Source organism: Egretta garzetta, unplaced genomic scaffold (genome assembly GCF_000687185.1).
Source record: "Egretta garzetta isolate BGI_Z169 unplaced genomic scaffold, ASM68718v1 scaffold15, whole genome shotgun sequence".
In the NCBI taxonomy this organism is placed as follows: Eukaryota; Metazoa; Chordata; class Aves; order Pelecaniformes; family Ardeidae; genus Egretta; species Egretta garzetta.
In genome coordinates, this window is record NW_009259798.1 from 5,351,802 (window position 1) to 5,371,722 (window position 19,921).

A 19,921-nucleotide genomic window follows, 5' to 3' on the forward strand; every position below is an offset into this window, starting at 1 on the left:
CTGCTACTATAAGAAATCCAGTTCTGTCAATGGTCAGGTTTTTTTCAGGGTGGGAGTGACCTGTAGACCTTTATTGTTCAGGAAAATGGCATTTGAAAGTAGATCAATTTTCCCATTCAATCCCATCTGAAGGGATTTTCACAGCAGTGTGATATCAGGGAGTGGTGTTATCCCTAGAACACTGACACATTAGATAAGGTAGACATCTTCTGCCTTCTTTTGCTTTAAAACTGACTAAAGATTAGATGACCTCGCACAGAATTGTAGTCTGAATTCATAGAAACAATCACATTGTCCCAGCAGATTTCTACAGACACACAACCTTTTTTTTTTTTTCCCTTAAATTTGTATTAGCTTGTAAAGATAGAATTTTAATTTTTGTGGAAGAAAAAAATACTTTGAAGGGGAATCTTAGGACCTAAGGACTACTTGCTTGAATTAAAAGCAATGAGAGACCTTTAGTTCAAAACTCACTGATTAGGAAGAGCTACTGTACATCTCTCTACATGAATAGACAAGAAATACTAAAAATACTTTTCTATTTAGTCTTCTCACTTTCCTTAATAAATGAGACCCAGCTCTCCACCTATATATCAGTATGGGATTCATTTACCCACCCCTCGTTAGAAACAAATGAACCAGTTCTCCTTGGAGAGTATGGAAAGAGCAGGCATTCTCAAAGCGCTTCTCCATGACGTTTCAGGTTAGGATAATTTGTTTAAATGTGTCACGTTGTCTGTGGACCTTGCACCACCCAGACATGGATGGCTGAGACTTAAGTGTCTGTAGCTCTGAAGCAACTAATACTTCAAATCTTCTCTATATTCAAATGTCACCATGAGTCCCATCAGACTGGGCACATGAAAGATTACGGATTTGACTTTCTTTTTACTCTGGAAGTTTTCCATTAACTTGTTTAGAAGAGCGAATGAGTGAAAGTAAAAATAAGCTGGGCTTTATATTCAAAATATTTCATGTAACTAAAAAATTCCAGTGTCCTCCAAAAAGCAAGGGAAAGTAGCACCAAAGGGAAAAACTATCCCAAACAGGAAAATCCCAGCTGGGACATGGCTGTCAAACTGACCTGTTAGTCACATTAAGTTTACAGTGTAACTGACTGGTTCTTTCCCCAAGCTGCAAGAAATCTCAGGTATATACCATAAGGGGTCTGTCACCTTGCGATAAAGAAACAAACCAGTAAATGCTTCTGAGTTTAATGAAGAAAGTGGTAATCTTGCTAAACAGTTACATACCATATAACAACAGAGCAGGGGGAAGGTAGAAGTCACCTATAAATCAGTATCTATATTTTAACAGTTAAATAAAAGTTAATTCAAATAACATTTTCAGTAAATATTAAGACACAAAAGAGAATAAGTAATTTATTAGTACAGTTCATGAGTGTAAAATTTGCATGTTCAGGTCACCCTGAAGCATGGGTTGGTGCTTCTGTGTTACTTTTTACCACTTATTTGCTTTAAAAAGTATTAGCCCCTAAGAGAAATGTAAACCTTATAGACTGCTCAGCACTTTGGGACTTAAGAATGGCCTTTAGTAACACCATTTATTGTTAGTCTTTTTCAAATTTTCCCAATTCATCTTTTGGAAACTGGGGGAAGGCTGAATATTTGAAACTCATTGAGCTTTCTGTAGTATCCCAGCACCTGGGGAAGTAGGAGTAGGAGGAAGGTAGGTGGGTGGAAGAGGAAAAGGAAAGGAAGGGAGAGGAAGAGGGCTGCAAAGGCTACAGAGCAACAGGCTTAGCTTGCATTTGCAGAAGCGGTTTTTATTTATGTTGGAAGTGTTTAGCTTAAAAATAAAGGTAGGGAGGATGATTCAGGCTTTTTAAAAAAGAAAACATGCATCTTATGAAATATATGTTATGCAAACCGATGTTCTGATGTAAGACCATGGCCATGTTTCAAAAGAGATTTTACATGAAGATCTCGTCAAAAATGGTCAACTAAAATACTTGTAACCGATCACTTTGAAAAAGATTCCATCTTGCTGTCAACAACAACAATAATAATAATAGCAACAACTAAAAGGAATACAGACTTCTTCATGACAGATTTTGACTTTTTAAATTGGTTTCCTGTTCCAGCAATACCAAAAGGTCATTTCTCTGTTCTGAGTAAAAAAAATGCCATTCCTGAATCACAGCGTGGAATCACTGCTTGGCAGTGCTCACCTCTTATTCCCGTACTGCCAAAGATCCAGCATGTGCTTAAGCAATTTGAGTCCATTTATAAATAAAATCATAGCCACTGACTAATCCACGTTGAATGCAAGCCCTCTCAATAGCAAGTTACAAAACACACCAGACTTACTGTATTTCAAGTCTGAGTTTTTAGAGTACTCATGATTCGCATTCTGAGTACGCTGTCTTTAACAAGACAAAGTTGGAAACCTTTCTACCTCCCTTTGCCTGAGTTTTTCCAATGTGAACCCTAAACCTGACAACTAAATGAATCCTCTATCAAATTATTTCAAAAGTCAGATCAGGTTTGTCTCTTCCATATACAGATTCTAGCAGCAAATAATTTAGAAAGCAAAAATTTTAGCTCTGGAGAGAAATGCAATTCCATTGGTTCCATCAGAAATAACCAGGGTATGATATTTCATCCATTCCATGAACAAACACTCTCTTTCATCTTTATACATGGTCAATTGCATCTTTGGGATGGGGCTTCAGATTTCATAAAAAAAAGGGGAAAGCTGGACCAACTACAATCTATTTGTGGATGCATTCAATATTTCAGATGCATGGTGGGGTGGGAGGGTGGAATGATGACTTTTTTCTTAGAAAAATACCTGTTTGTTTCAAAAAAACCCTAGCAGCACAACATAGCTACCTTATTCTTCACCAAGTGTCCATTAGAAAAAGCACAGAAACTGCTATGCAGGTAATGCATTAGTAGTCATAGGACAAGATTAAATATAAAAAGAATGGATATGAAGCCTTTACCAATACAAAATCAAGTATAAAGATATCTCAGTAATGAATTTTTATGAAGTAGAAAAACATCTCAATAATTTGTTTTAATAAAAAGATAACAAGACAGTACCAAAAGAAGCGCTTCCAACCATACATTCTTTCTGTACCTGAAATGCAGACCAAAAGCACAGAACTTTATTCCACCCTCAGACAAACTGATAGCAAGTGAGGAGGGTTCCCACTGAAGCTGGTCAGTGCTTGCATGTCATTGAATGTGGAATCATATTTGTCAAAAATATCATAAGCACCTGGCCTCAACAGCCTAGCAAAAGAACAATGAGTAAAAAAAGATGTCTTACAGGCTCTGCTTTCAGCTTTTCTTCTCGTGTCTGCTGCTGAACGTGGCCAATAATTCCACCAGCCACTGACAGCAAGTTAGAGAGCAGTGTGTGTATATATATACACACACTATATATATATATTACAGTATCATGCTAAAGCCCTATTTCAGATTTGTCACCATGACAATGATTTTTCCCATTCTGATCTAAGACACTATTAGGCAAAAAGCTAGTTTATGCCCTTGGAAAAGATAAAAGGCAGGGAATAAAGCATTTCAGAGGGTATCAGAATCTGCTACACTCCATTCATTAAAAAGAACAGTATTATGTAGAAAGAATACCCTATCCATGACATAAGCCAAAATTCCAGTCTACGCTGGATTTTTAAGCTTTGTCCTTTCTAAACTAGCCAGAACAAAGTGAAGCTCCCTAAATCGTTAGTACTTGCTATGGGCACGGTGCTGTGCCAGGGACATCAGTGCCAGGCTTCAGCTCCGAGGTGGACGTGGAGCGGACAGCCTCTCCCCAGCTGAGCTGTAGCTTCTTGCTTAGGGCATGCTCTGCAGCACGGGAGACAAGAGTTTAATCTCCCACAGGTTGGATACAGATTACATCTCCAGCCTCGCTGCCTGTGGAGCAAGGGTATTAATTAATATCCTATTACACAAAAAGTGGGCGGTTGTTCTGCTGCCAGATATGTTCTAATAATAGACACTTTTAATCATACATGAACATTGATAACTGAACATTTCATTAATCTTTTTGGGGATGGAGGTGGAATCCTAGAAAATAAGTGTCCTTGATTCTTGAGGGGATGGGATTAAATTAGGATCAGGTAATGAGCCCACCCAGCTAACATTTAGGAAAAAGGGGAACCTGCTCAGGTTAAGGTTAGAGAGATTGGTCTTACAAAACATATTTGTATCTGAGGAGAGGGTGGGACTGAAGGTGTCACTTAAGGACATCTCCTCCCAATAGACTATAAGCTTTAGTCTTTTAGGTTCAAAACAAATTGTTGTTACCTCAACCTTCAGATTATTTCCAAGAATTCATGTGGAAACATTTGTTTACTTTGCCTGAAAAAGGCCCTCTACGGGCAGCAGTAATTTGACAATAGATTTTCTGTAAAAAAGCAGCTAGGGAAAATTTAAACAAGATGAACATCTAAAGAACAGAACAGTTTTTGAACTGACAAAATCCATTTCAAGAGAATTCACCCTGTGGGCTCATGAAATCCTGAAATCCACAGGCTCTTAAGACTTGCCATGCACTAATTCTTCCTAACGTATTTTGAGGTGAGAGCTAAGAAGGAATTAATATGTAATAAAATCCAATAAGTAGTAGTTTGAATAAGAATACCCACACCGAGATACAAGTGCAAAACAGCAATACGATTCACTTTCTGGGAACGAAGAGATCCTTTTTCATTACATAAACCTTCTAGTAGACCTTAAAAAAAGAGTAATTTGGCTGAATGCATATAGTTTGCATTTCACCCCAAAGAAAAGGCTTTTTCACCTGCACAGAACACTATTCTCCCTATCACTCACTAACGTTACCGCAGTTCCCATTTGCCCCTGTTTGCTTTCAAGGCTGGACTGAATGGATCTTCAAATTGCTTCTCCTTGCACAGATCCAGAGTAACTGCCTAAATCTAAAACGATTACCAGAGCATACAGAACTGCTTTTGCTATACAACATTAACTGAAATTAATGCTGGATTCAAGCTTTTTCAAGTATGACCATGGGGTTATGAAACTTGATTCCCCCTTTGGAATGAAGAGTAATGCCAGTAAAAGGTGCCATAAGGATTGCAACTGATGATACAGACTGTTGCAGGACAGCAGGGGGAAAGAGATTTTATATTGTTTTGTAGCCTAAACTTTTTGAGGGAAAAATTAAAATAGCTGTTAAAAAAAAAGTGAAAGGTAAAATTTTGAAACTTACTACTTTTCCTTTCATGAATCTTTCCCATTTTCAAATATAGCACAAGGCAGAATTTAAAAAAAAAAAACCACTAAACCACAATTGTGAATTAGGTGAGAAAATTTAATTTTTCTAAGTGTTCCTGTTTCTAACTGCCCATTTTTCAAGACTTCAAGAATTATATAAAAGAGATGTATTGGAAGGACTAAAGCTAAATATGAAAAAATCAGGTTGGTGAAAAATATGTAAGAGAAAAATGAGCATGCAACTGATGAAAAGCACCTTGTAATTGTATATTTTAAAACAAACAAACAAAAACCCATACTGGAATTTGTCAAAAAATGCAATACAAGATTGCCCTCCTCAAATTTCTCTTCAAAACAGAATTCTGCCCTGGAAAACAATAATTCACAAGAAAACAAATTCATTTTCGTTGCACAGCACAACTCCTTGTTACAACACATTGCCTATAAAATGTGCATGAATTAAGGATAATATGGGAAAGCAATAAAATAAAAACCTACTACGCTGACCTTACTGTGTAGCTTCATGACTGACCCAAGATGTCTAAATCTGTACAACTGCTTGCCATCCTCTCCTGCATTTCTGTTCCCATTCATGTGCCACTGCTGAGGCTCTTCCAACCATGCCGTCACCCACATCATCCTGACCTGACTGGAAGAGTTTTTAGGAGGCGTGGGAGAGGGGTAAGGTGGTAGTTTGGTGGGGTTTTTTTGAACAGCTCGTTCTTAGCCAGTTCGTTTTCCCACATAGCTATCATTCATGATGGGTGCAATCGTGTGTTTGCACATTTCAATTCTAGCGTAAGGATATGAGACTATGTGGCAAAGCATCACCCACGCGATGACCCCTTTGGAGCAGTACATATTAAATCAACTGTCAGATTAAGTTAACACCTGAATGTTCTTTTTCCACTTTCTTATATAAGCGCCTGTATTACTTCTGATCAACATCAGCCCATAAAGCCTCTGATTTTTGAGGCATGGAGACAGATTGTATCTGCTCTGCTCCTGCATATGAGGAAAAAGGTTGCTGCTGTTTTTTTAAGCAATACTTGTGTGGCACATTGTACGCATAGCAGGAAGAAGTACGTCACGCACCTCCTTTCAGGTACAATACATACCAAATGAAGAGCAGCAAAAAAACCGACCAGGGCAGGAGTAGCCAAAAACTCTGTAAACATGTCAGAAGTAGCGCTGACAAATTTGAGATTTCACCTTACAGCTAATGAAAAAGCGCACAAAAACTAGAAAGCAATATGCTGATGCAAATACTGAAATACAGTAAACACATCAACTCAATGTACCCCTCATCCTCTGAAGGGCCAACTGTAGAGACCATTTTCATCCATGAACTCAAACTGAAAACTCAGGCCACAAAGCCCCACATGCAGTGAACACGCAAGTGGGCTCTTACCTATGTCCACTAATGAAGAGTGTTCTTTTACACCATACGATGGCTAATTGAAGGGGACCAAAGCACGCAACTACAGGCATCTTCAGTCACATCCCTTCGACACAATACAGATTTCATGCCATAAAAACCTCCAGGACTTTATTTCACAAGTAAAACATTTAACCTTTCTCTCAGGAGTGTCAAACTCACTGAAATTTGGAGATGATAGTTTTGTTCCTCTCTAGAGAGACGTGCCTAACATGCATGCCCATGTGCTTTGCGCTAACCACTGGTCACCTACCGCAGGAGAGGGTGCTTCACCCTGTTCAGTTCTTGGCAATGCACTTTTGGGGGAAAAAAAAACCAAAAACCAAACCAAAACCTTCACTGCCAAGGCAATAAAACAGGTATTTTCTCCTCTCACCATCACCTCCGCTCCACCAAGGCTTCCCACTGCCAGACAACCTGCTTCCTGCCTAGTCTGCAGCCTGGGTCAGGAGCACTTCCTTACCATCCAGGACACGATTAAACCTGGAAGCTCAGAGCAGCTGAAAAGCTTCATAACAGCTTGGCAAAGGCACAGAGTGCTACCGAAGCCTTCAAAAGTTTGATAGAAAAAAATTACATGGTGGTTTGGATAAAGGTTTGACATCCCGCGTTTACAATAAAATGTTCAAATTCTATAGACAGAAGAGAAAAAGGGATACATGGCTCACAGTACCTTCTCCTAAACCAAGCTAACCAATTAAGTTTTTTTCAGCTTTAAAACTGATTCTTCATAATGAGGTAAAGAAGATCTAGATGAGAAGATTAAGATATGCGCAAAGTTATAGTCATACACCCTAGCTCTCATCCAAGAAAGCATGTTTGAACAATTTAACGGGATGTATGTGTTTAAATCACTTTTTGTACCAGTGCTTCAGAGTGTGTACACACATACAGTCTCATAACATGTCAGTAACTTTTTTTCAGAAAAATAATTCAGGAATAAATGATTCAAGAAAACTATTTCAAGGTGATAAAATGTGTGTCTAATCACCTGAAAATCTCTCTTAAACCATGCTTCAAAACAAAGTTATTTCAAAAACACTGGCTTCTCTCAAAACTTTTTTTTTTTATAGAATAAAGGTATTAAGAGACAAACCATCACACACGGTTAGCATTTTAAATAAAAAGCATTTCATGTATGTAGTGGAGTAAGATTAAACCCATACTTAAGCATTTGATGACCAGTTTTCAAGACAATGTCTAGAAGTACGTGCAGGGAAACTGTAACCAGCAAAAGTGAAATAGCTTTGAATCAGATACAGACGTGACAAGGAAATTAGAATGCGAAACACTGTTTTGCAAACTGATAACCATGCAATTAAGAGAGATGCAATCAAGCACATACACTTTGACCACTTCACTACTTTTTAGAAACCATAATAAACCCAGTTAAATCATCACTGAACCAGGCAAAACCAGTGCCACCTCCACTGCTTATTTTTTTTCAGCTTTTTATTTTCATTTCCAATCCATTCAAGGAAGCAACATTTTTTTTAACCCTGACTGTTAAAGAAAGCTGAGGTGAAGTTCATCCATATGTAAATTTAACAATAGCTCATAAATGTTTTGAAACTAATTCAAGGTAAGGTTTTACTTGCATATCTATCATTCTGTCCCCTTTCCGAATTTAAGTAATTTTGTATGGTTTTATAAATATCAAAAAGCAATATTCAACTGAAGTGTAATTTGATTTGTTTGCAAATCCCTTTTGAATTGCTTTATGATGCGTAAGCGCATGCAGTTTATTAGGAAATAATAAGCAAAGAAGGCAAGCCAGGCAAGAAGCTTTGCTCACTTTCAAAGTCAAGGAAAAAATTTGGCCCCTGATCAAGCTCTGTGCAAGTGAGAACTTTTAAAAGATTTCCCATTTGGTTCCTGAAAAATAGAAAAGGAAGAGAAAAGGAGTCCTGAGTGAACAAATTATTTTAGAGACAAGGACTTGGACAGATCGGTTGTGCTGGAAAATACACACAGCAAGCAATCAGTTTTTAAGTGTTTTTCCTCAGTTCGCTGTTAAGTCAGGGAAAAGATTCTCTCATTGTCTTGAAATTGTTTGAACTTACTTTCAAAATCCAGGAAAAAATGTGGATAGTTTTCAATTTCCCTGGTAAGGACCTTAAGAAGATTACCCATCCCAGCAAACCTAGTAAATGCAACAAAATCGTAAACAGTTATATACGTAAACTTAGAATACTACAACTAAGGGCTTGACACAGTCTGCATCATATATTAAACATTATGGCAAGTTCTGGACCATGAGAAAGATTTTGGTTGTCAATTTGTGATATTTATGCATGAGGACAGAGAGATAAAGATACAAATAATTCTATTCAACAAATTGGAATTTAAACATCAGTGTAATATCACAAAGTACAGACAGGTATTTATGAGTTTATTTACTTAGCAAAGGAAACAAACTCAGAACTATATCTGTATTTGTAAATCCTCTAAATTGCTGGACTTAAGATTACTGAATACCATTCCAGAGTAAAAAGTGAGGTCTTAATCCTTGACCTGGATTCTTTAGCATAAATCCATGTTACTTCAGGAAAATAACTCAATTTAAGGAAAAAAAAAAATCTAATTGTTTCTAATCAGTAAGGTTTTATAAAATACTACTATAAAAATCTATCAGAAAGAAAATCTAAAAAGCTTGCTCTCTTTAACTTTTACAAATGTATACATTTTGGAAAAAAGAAGGAAAGAAGGAAAAAGGAAAGAAGAAGAAGAAGAAGGAAAAAGGAAAGAAGAAGAAGAAGAAGGAAAAAGGAAAGGAGAAGAAGAAGAAGGAAAAAGGAAAGAAGAAGAAGAAGGAAAAAAAAGGTTTAAACTCTATCTTTTTATCTGTTATTCTTCTATATCTTTTATCTTCTTGGAAACCTTTGCATTTCAAGTTATGAAAAACTCCCAAAAGGAAAAGTGAGCAATTCTCAAAAAAACAAGTCTCTATGGAAGACAATAAGGAAGGAGATTTGAAGATAAGTTTTTTTTTACCAGTACAGTCCCTAGGAAGATACATTATTCTAAAAGTATGTAGAAGTATAGCTTTCTTGGGCAAACTTAAACTTCTCAGAAGACAGAAAAATTGAACCATGAAAAGCACATATAAGGATAAAGAATTCTGCCTGGAGGGATGTAAAAAATGTAATTTTAGATTTAAAACTCAGATTGAAAATGGATTTTTGCCTCAAAGATAAATATTCTCGGCTGTCTAAACCGTGGCTCTTGGGGCTCACATATGATGCTCATCTACTTTTTATTTTAACTCTTTTCCCACTTAAGAAATAAGACCATGTACATGGCTGATGCTCCATATGAGGAGACAAAGTTATTTTCAAATTTTCCCCCAAGAAAAAGTATCATCAACCTTAATTTCTATATGCACGTAAGGGATATATTTCTATAGCACAAAAACCTAGGAAGGTACTGTAAGGCTTGGAGATTTCAAAGCTGTCGCAGTCATTCCATAAAATCATATAAATTTAAGCAATAATCCGTTCAGAGCATGCAGCATCATGTAAACCAGGTTTTTGTTAGACAAATGGCTTTGGTTTGCATTAAATACTTTTTCAAAATTTTCTCTCCAGAACAAATGCAGTGAGCAGACTGTCAAGCCCTTTACAATAAACAACATCTTGCATATACAATATTGAAACACGAAGAAACGTTCTCCATTATTCATAAAGTGACATCCATTTATATGCAGAAAAAAATTTACAATTTTACATTGAGAACAAGATCTGCACTGTGTGAACTCAGTCTGACTTTCTGATTAGCCTACAAAGGGGAAAAACATGCAAACAAAGCAAAATACATTTTATACAGCACTAAAAATTGTATCTTCAATAATTTAACTTCTTCATCACACTGGTATAATACATTTTATCAGCATCATGTAAGAGGGACAAGATAATGTGCATACACTTATTTTCCTTTTCATAACCTTGAAAGAAACCATTTATATTATTATGAAATACTATCGCAATCTAAATTACTCAATTTGGATTCTTCATTTTCAGCTCATGTTAAGCCGTATCTTACCTCATTGCCTTCTATCTTCAGAGAGCATCCAACCATTTCTTCTCCTGCCAAAGTTAGCACTGCAGCCAGAGACTGGTTTAGTTGATAGCATGCTTTGAACAGTGAGAAAGCTGCTCCCTTTGCCAAAAACCTGGGGATATGCTCCCTCATTCGCATTGAGTAGCTTGAGGTCATGTGCCCAAGCTCCGGTTGCTGATCCTTCTTACAGAAAGAAGCACAGCACATCTCGGCTCTGGAGATTTCTGAGCATTTTTCCCGAACTTCTACTAAATTTCTTAGCTTGTTTTTCATTTTATTCCCCTCTCCAATCCCCGTGTAGAAACTGATTCAGCTATTCAGGTTACATAGAGGAAACAAGAACCCTGCCACAAACTTTATAGCCATTTTCATGGCCACCTGCATTTTCCAATGAACCTGAAGGCACTGGTTTTACACCATCTCTGTACATCAACCCCAAAATCGTGATACTCAACATCTAGAAGATACGGTTCAGGCAGCTGCTAAACATGCTTTACTTCTTTATGATTTGAAATAATTTATTTACGTTTCCCTAAAAAACAAATCTAGAAGCAAGATCTAGTTCCAAGAAACTTTCACTTTAAACTATAACTCAGCATTCAACACTACGTTTTTAACTCTGCATTGAAAGGCCAACCTTCACCCTAATGGAAGTGCTAATATATTTCCTTGCCCCACACCGAATTATTTTTTTTTCTTATAGCTTGCTGCTTCCCAGCACTTGGATCTTTCAAACTGTCTTTCCCTGGAAATTCTAACAACGTATTCCAAACCTCAGGAACTGCAAGTCACTTCCAGGATAATTTTTAATGATATTTCAAAGTAACTAATGACACAAATTGGGAGCAGGTCAGTATATATACTGCAGTTGCAACAGATATGCAAATAAACAGCTGATGCACAGGAGCAAATGAGAAAGGTTTAACTTAAGAGCATAAAGTTCCATTTCATTAAATTGGAAAGCATTTTATTTTACTGTTAAATCAGTTTAAATGATGAAATAAGACCCAACACACACATAAAAATATTGCTGTTGTGGCACTCCTAAATGATAGCAGCTTCTCTTCAGTGTCCAAATTCCTTAAAATTCCAACTTTTAACAGTATGCTTTAAAAATAATGGCATGTTGACGTGAAAAGAATGTTTGAAATTTCATGTTTTCTACTATTTTCCAAACCATTAAAGTTTACTCTAAGATAACACATAAGCATACAGAAAATACTTCTAAGCTACTGTCAACAGTTTAAAGCCCAGTAGTCGATTTCTGATGCTCAACACTTAATTAGTGGCACACAGACATATATAAACAGTAAAACCAGTAGCGAACAAGAAGGTAGAGTTAGCATTTTGCATTTTATATACCATTATCCAGTTGCCCATTTAAAAATATTGAGCTTTGAACTAAATAACACAGGCTGGTTTTCTAACATATCACATAGTTCCTAAAATTTCATTAATTTAATTTTGACATTCTAGAGGCATTATCTAGGATGGGAAAATGAATTCCTTCTCCTCCACTAAACCAATCAGTTTATTTTTGAATTGTGATAAAATACAAGCCCTCCAAAACAAATGGAGATGCAACCCTTCAAGTCTGACATGGATTTTATATGCACATACTAAAAATACACTGAAATATATATTTATTATATATTGAAATACAGATTTGCAAATTTAGTAAATGTTCACAATCCAGGTATTATCAACTAAATATTGCATGCCCAAAGCTAAATATCCTGTTATTTAACTCTTCTTTAAAATCTTTGTTTATGCACTGTTTTAAGCAATCACATAATTTTGAAGCGTGGAACTCTCTATTATTTGTAAATGATAGCTATAGTACTATATAAATTGCTAGAGAAGTACCAATTTATTTCTTCTTCCTTTACAGGACTAATTTAATCAGTACCAAACCAGAACCATCAGCATCACAGTAGCTACACTGAAGGTACAATAGAAAGACAAAGCATTTAAACCTTGTGTTAGTGAAAGAGGAGACATTCACCAGCTCAACCCTTTGCTGCTCACCAGTGCGCCTTTGCCAGACACCATTCCCTAAAGCGGCCTGCTTACGTAAACATAGTCTAAAAGGCTTTTGTCAAAATGAGCTGGGTCAGCAAATACCTACTGCTTAAACTCATTTAGATCATCCTAACGAAGTGGGGCTGGGAGTGTTCTCATGAGCAGCTCCACTGGGAGTTTCAGGAGCAATGTGAGACTCCCAAGTTTCAGGAGTGGCAATGAATGATTAGGGAAGATAACTTCTAATGGCACATCTACATGGGTAGAGACAGGCGTTCAGTCCGCAGTCTGAGGGAACTGTAGTGTAACAAGCATATTAGCATCATTAAAGCAGTGGAGCTGACCTTACTGCATTAATAATTAACTGTGGTTTCAAAAAACCCACCAGCATCTGAACTCACGGTCTCTCAGGTCGAACACACAATGCCAAATTGTTGCATATTCACCTGTAAAGTTTGTTGAGGTGCTTGTAAGGAAACAGCAGAAATGCAAGATTCAGAAACTGGGGTTTTTTAATATCAAGTAATAAAATCAAAATGAAGAAAGAAATCCTGAGTTTAAAATGCAGAAGCTTCTTAACAATGATAATCTACTTTATTTTCTTAAGAAAACCCTGCATCATTCACTGGTTTTTTGCTTGGGAGAGGAAGGAAGATAATTTTTAATTACATTTGCCAACTCTATTACCAACATTTTTGTCTGCTTTTCCTTCTATGCAATAGACATATTGAAATCACCTAATTTATTGAAGTATTTGTGTAAGACTAGCTCCAAGAAAACTGGAATGCTGCAGTGCTCGGCATCATCCACAGAGGGAAGGTACAGGCAGAGACTGGAGCATTTCCACGGTGTGCCCCACGCACACATCCCCTCCTTCTCCCTCTCCACCAGCACGTGAATCAAGCTCTGCAAGGTCCAGGCAACAGAACGGACACTACCATAGGTAAGAAACTGGGAATACTATTCCTGTGGAAAGTGCAGTGCTGGAGTCAGAAATAGTCAAGCATTTTGATTCATGTTCACAGGAATCCCAGAAAATAACTGGAGTTTGGGGTGGGGTTATCTAGACTCCCAAACAGGAACAGAAGCAGATCTGTCATTCTGCACAGATGTCTGTCTAAACTATTCTTAAAGCTCTTAAAAAAGCTTTTTAAGCTCAGCCATGATAGTTCATGTTTTATTATACCTGACCAGTCTCACTGCCCTTCTCTGCAGTCTCTCCCAGGGGTCCAAATTCCAGTGGGTGACTCAACTCTAGGTGCAGTGCTCCCAATGCATCCAAAACATAATGAAGGAATTGTGTCTTACAGAAAACTGTACTTTACACATTCCTCAATACTATTTCCATGGTTTTATTTTACCCACTGTTTTCCTTTTTGCATTTTGGCAATTCATTAGTCCTTCTTCTATGCAGTACCTTATATTTATCTGCATCAGACTACACAATAGGGTTTTTTTTTAATCATCTCTCCAATTTTCTTATAGATAAGAATATTTTTCATGGATATAGTAGTATTATCTTCAGTTGGTTTACTGGTAAATGTTTAAATTTTATAAACTGTACTGCACTGATGCAGAGAGATACAACAACTGATGTTTAATAGTCTCAGTTGTATAAATAGATGTTAGTTTTGAAAAGTGGTATTACTCCTCTATGGACTTTATTCTAGAAATAAGCACAAGACTGTATTGTTATATTAAGAAAAAAAAAGTAAAATTAGTTATACATTTGTGTTTGAGATGCTAATTGCAAAAAAACCACCGAAGATATTTCACAGTGACGTACCTACAGTATTCTCTATGAGGTACAGTTAAGGGAAAGCCACACCCAAGATCTTTTCAGAGGGCAAGCTATATTAATTTTCAAGAAAAAAATAACATTATTCCCAATGTTGGCCTCTAAATACTGTATTTATAAGACTTTTATAACATAAGAAATATATGCACATAACAAGATGCATCAAGAAGCAACCTACATACACAAGCAAAGAAAAACCAGTGCCACACATTCCTTATGCAGGTGAAGCATAAACAGACAAAAAATACCCCAACAAAACTCAAACCCAAAAACCAGATGTAAAGAAAAGTGGAATAAGAAGGCAGTTGCTCAAGGTGAAAGTAACCTAAGATAAAAGAATCATTTCTGCTTTGAACAATTATTTTATTATAATTCCTAGATAAGCAACACCTCAAGCCAAGAGTTTTTGCTGTTAACTGATATGCAGATTGCAGGACACAATTAAAACTTACTGAAAAGGTGAGGTGAGTCAAAGGGAGTTAATAAATGGTTTGTAATGACAAATACATTTTTCACTAATCATAAAATGTTAGAAGAGCTGGCCAACAATATTAGTACCCGTAGCCCCAAGGATTAAAGAGCTTGGCTTGTGGTTTCACTAAAATCAAAAGCTAAAAAGAAAAGTATTACCTCAGATGAACTTATAACTTCTTCAAGGGGGAGACTTTTCCATATGCCAACCCTCACACCTGAACATACTTTGAACAGAACTACTATATATTTTCAAAGCGCATAACGTCAGAAAAGCCATCATGAAAGGATAAAAACCAAGCAATCAAAATATATGGATTCAGATTCATAGGTCATAATAAAAAAAAAACCCAAACCCCAACAAAAAATGTAGAATGGAAGCCAATTAAGTAATTAGAATGAAATTACATTTGAAATGAAGAAAACACTGTTCCACTTTGATGCTTCCACCTGAGTGTACAGTAGCTACGGTAGCCTAGTTTGAATATGGCATCGCATGCACAGATGCTTATACACAAATCAGTGACACAATTTCCCTGTATACAATAAATTGAGCCTCTATCAATTGATGCTGTTAGGTAAGCAAAGCAGGACACTCATGTTTACCAAACTGATACATGGGAGAGAGATACCCTTAACAGAAACAGAACAGGTTTGCCTAGTTTAAGTGTCTCTTCCTTCGAAACAAAACCACTTAATCTTTTTTTCCAGGTGGAGTTTGACTTAGTTCTTCCAAACTCTTGAAAGAGAAAAGCAGCCACATCATCATCGCCCTCTAAAAGTTTCCTTGTCCTTGTCTTCTCTCACCAAAATCAGAGTGAAAAAAAGAAATAAACCATCTTAGAACACGTTATTGAGATGCTAATTGCAAAAAAACCACCGAAGATATTTCACAGTGACGTACCTACAGTATTCTCTATGAGGTACAGTTAAGGGAAAGCCACACCCAAGATCTTTTCAGAGGGCAAGCTATATTAATTTTCAAGAAAAAAATAACATTATTCCCAATGTTGGCCTCTAAATACTGTATTTATAAGACTTTTATAACATAAGAAATATATGCACATAACAAGATGCATCAAGAAGCAACCTACATACACAAGCAAAGAAAAACCAGTGCCACACATTCCTTATGCAGGTGAAGCATAAACAGACAAAAAATACCCCAACAAAACTCAAACCCAAAAACCAGATGTAAAGAAAAGTGGAATAAGAAGGCAGTTGCTCAAGGTGAAAGTAACCTAAGATAAAAGAATCATTTCTGCTTTGAACAATTATTTTATTATAATTCCTAGATAAGCAACACCTCAAGCCAAGAGTTTTTGCTGTTAACTGATATGCAGATTGCAGGACACAATTAAAACTTACTGAAAAGGTGAGGTGAGTCAAAGGGAGTTAATAAATGGTTTGTAATGACAAATACATTTTTCACTAATCATAAAATGTTAGAAGAGCTGGCCAACAATATTAGTACCCGTAGCCCCAAGGATTAAAGAGCTTGGCTTGTGGTTTCACTAAAATCAAAAGCTAAAAAGAAAAGTATTACCTCAGATGAACTTATAACTTCTTCAAGGGGGAGACTTTTCCATATGCCAACCCTCACACCTGAACATACTTTGAACAGAACTACTATATATTTTCAAAGCGCATAACGTCAGAAAAGCCATCATGAAAGGATAAAAACCAAGCAATCAAAATATATGGATTCAGATTCATAGGTCATAATAAAAAAAAACCCAAACCCCAACAAAAAATGTAGAATGGAAGCCAATTAAGTAATTAGAATGAAATTACATTTGAAATGAAGAAAACACTGTTCCACTTTGATGCTTCCACCTGAGTGTACAGTAGCTACGGTAGCCTAGTTTGAATATGGCATCGCATGCACAGATGCTTATACACAAATCAGTGACACAATTTCCCTGTATACAATAAATTGAGCCTCTATCAATTGATGCTGTTAGGTAAGCAAAGCAGGACACTCATGTTTACCAAACTGATACATGGGAGAGAGATACCCTTAACAGAAACAGAACAGGTTTGCCTAGTTTAAGTGTCTCTTCCTTCGAAACAAAACCACTTAATCTTTTTTTCCAGGTGGAGTTTGACTTAGTTCTTCCAAACTCTTGAAAGAGAAAAGCAGCCACATCATCATCGCCCTCTAAAAGTTTCCTTGTCCTTGTCTTCTCTCACCAAAATCAGAGTGAAAAAAAGAAATAAACCATCTTAGAACACGTTATTTCTTGTGCCGGTTGATAATGGGAATAAGTCTTTGCATGTTAACTTTGTTCTTTATCTATTTTACTTCTCTTTTTAATACACAAATGCCAAAACAGTACCTCTAATCTCAGCCAAGCCAGACATAAATCCCACAGTGACTGGATTTCTTATTGCATATTTGCTAGTGATCTGCTCTGAATGTGTCAGTATGTAAGAAAGAACGCATTTTGCTGGCTAAATTTGTATTTCTGGTTTGGAGGGTAATAATCTATACGATATGGATCTGAAGCAGTCTTTACAAGTGTTCTTTTCTGGAAAAGGGGAGAGAAGTCAAACAATATCTTAAAATACTAAGCAGACAATTCCAATCAAAGAAACATATTGACATTACTGGAATTAAGATAGCTGTGGCTGGCTATATGTATCAAAGAGCTCAAGATTTGAGGAACTGAGGATGAAATGTGGATCTTTGTAGGGATTAGTTGCTATTAGTTTAAAATACTTCTATTTGTGTAATGGTGGTCTTATTCAATATCTCATTACACAAAATGAGGAAACTTGCTGACCAATTTATGTTACATTGCTGTTGGTGGAAACAGCAAGAGCTCTGCTAGGAAAAAAAAAATATTCATAAACCCACCATAAATAGACAGGAGGATAATATATACTATTTTTACTTGAAAATTTCACAAAAAGGTAAGAGAGAAACTTCCTATGTGTCTCTGGGTGAGGGTAAAGGAGGAAAGAACAGGTAGCATCCCAAGACAGCAATTTGAGAGACCACCTAATCCCAAGAAAGTGGTAAAAGTTTTGCATCTGAGCAACAGAATTGGGCAAGAAGCTTCAGGAGGGTTAATTAACAATGTATCTGTAAAAGCTCCTGGAGTGATAAATGTTCTTTCTAGAACACAGAGGAGTTTGCCAGAGGAATGGCTATTTTATATAAGAATGGAAATACAGGAGAAATTAATTAAAAACCCCAGAGGTTACTAAACAAGGAGAAAACAGCAAATTAAAGATCATGATTTCAAAAAAGCAGTTTCAGTAACCTCAGAGATTTGGATGAGTAGGAAAGTTGATTTAAGGGACAAGGGAGTGCAGGAAACTCAACAGTTAAGAAAATACACAAGTTATTCCAATGGACAAAATAGAAGGGAGACTTAGAAATCTGTATGCCTGTATAACCACAGAAGAACTGAAGGAAGTAAAGAAATATATAAAGGAGGGTGCTTTGACAAATGACTGGAGAAAAGACAAAATGCTGTTTAGCATCATAAATTTGCTGCAACACTGAAAATCTGAAAAAGTAGCTGTCAGTGGTTTACTGGCAAAAAAAAAGGATGGTATTTTTAAACAGTATCTGGTATCTGTTGTACAGATCCGGTTTTGTTCAATACTTCTAATTAGTGACAGACAGAGAAGAAGAAAATACCCTTTTAAAATATGCACTAAGCTAGAAGGGAATTAAAGTATTCTGGAAAATAGGGTCATAATTCAAAATCACTTTGATAAACTGGAGATACTATCCAGGAGAAAATTCAGTAAATACAAATGTAAAATACTCCACTCAAGGAAAAAACCAAATCAATCCCACAAATGCAGATGGACTGGTAAGCAGAAAGACTGGGGAAAAAATATTTAACGATTATATTGGACCATAAATTAAAGTTAAAGCAAGTTAGAAAGTTGCTAAACTCCAGACTTTTTCAAAGATTATTCTCACAGTCAAGTTAAGGGATGAGGGGACTGAATACTGAACAAGAACAGATTTTCTGCAGAACACTAGTCTAATCTGTAATGATGCAGGGGTTACAGAAAAGTATAAATTCCAGTAAAACTCCTCCTTTTTTCTTAATTAGCTTTGTGTCATCTTTTTTAATCCCCTCTGATATTATTTTATTAATTCCTATTCTTTCACGTTAACCACTCAATTCGTTAGAATGTATAGGGGCAGATTGGGTCCATGGCATTTTTCTGCAAAATAGCCTGCCTTGAAAACCGCATTTAGTTAACAGACAAGCACATTAGCCCTCTTAATGATGTAAACATAAAGAGATTCTTAATTTTGCACTGTGCCTAATACTTTAAGAAGCACATTCCCTAGTAAATCTATTTTCAAATAATGTGGTTTCCTTACACAGAACACCAAACCAGCTTTTGTGCTCCAGCACGAGCTGCTAAAAACCACTGCAACTTTTTTTTGGTATATTAACAAGTCTGCTGTTTGCCTAAAGTGACACATACGGAAGGAGTACTGTGGATGGTGCGGAAAGAAAACCATCCTTTTAATTTCAAATTTGATTTCTTGTAAGTGTAAACAAAAATTAAAAATAACATACTGACCCTAACGGGCTCTGCAGTAATTAATTCGAATCACTACCGGAAGCTATTTCTAATTTAGCCATGAAATTTGCACAGTAACTTTTTAGTCAGACAATAAAATTGACGCACAGTGGTGACTTTATATCCTACTCCTACTTCGCTATAAAATGTATTATTAGCTCATGACGAATTTGGATGGTGGTGAATCGCAAGCCCGTTTATGACACAGTTCGCTCCCTTCCCAATGCAAGGCGCACAGGCCTGTAGGGGCCCCATTATACGAAGAAAACAAGAGCATTGTTCAACCCGGCCAGCGAAGTGAAACCGCCGCGCAGAGGCGGACACTGTGCGCTTGTTCCG

The 19,921-nt window shown here is 36.5% G+C and overlaps 1 protein-coding gene across 1 annotated transcript in view; it reads right to left on the reverse strand.

The window, feature by feature from the left end:
- Positions 1-19,921, reverse strand: part of CYRIA (CYFIP related Rac1 interactor A) — a 39,336-nt gene that overhangs the window by 9,951 nt on the left and 9,464 nt on the right. The window contains exon 3 of the mRNA XM_009639826.2: positions 8,733-8,812. Coding sequence (XP_009638121.1) covers positions 8,733-8,802 — 70 coding nt within the window. The 5' untranslated portion in view covers positions 8,803-8,812. The remainder of the gene's footprint in view (positions 1-8,732; positions 8,813-19,921) is intronic.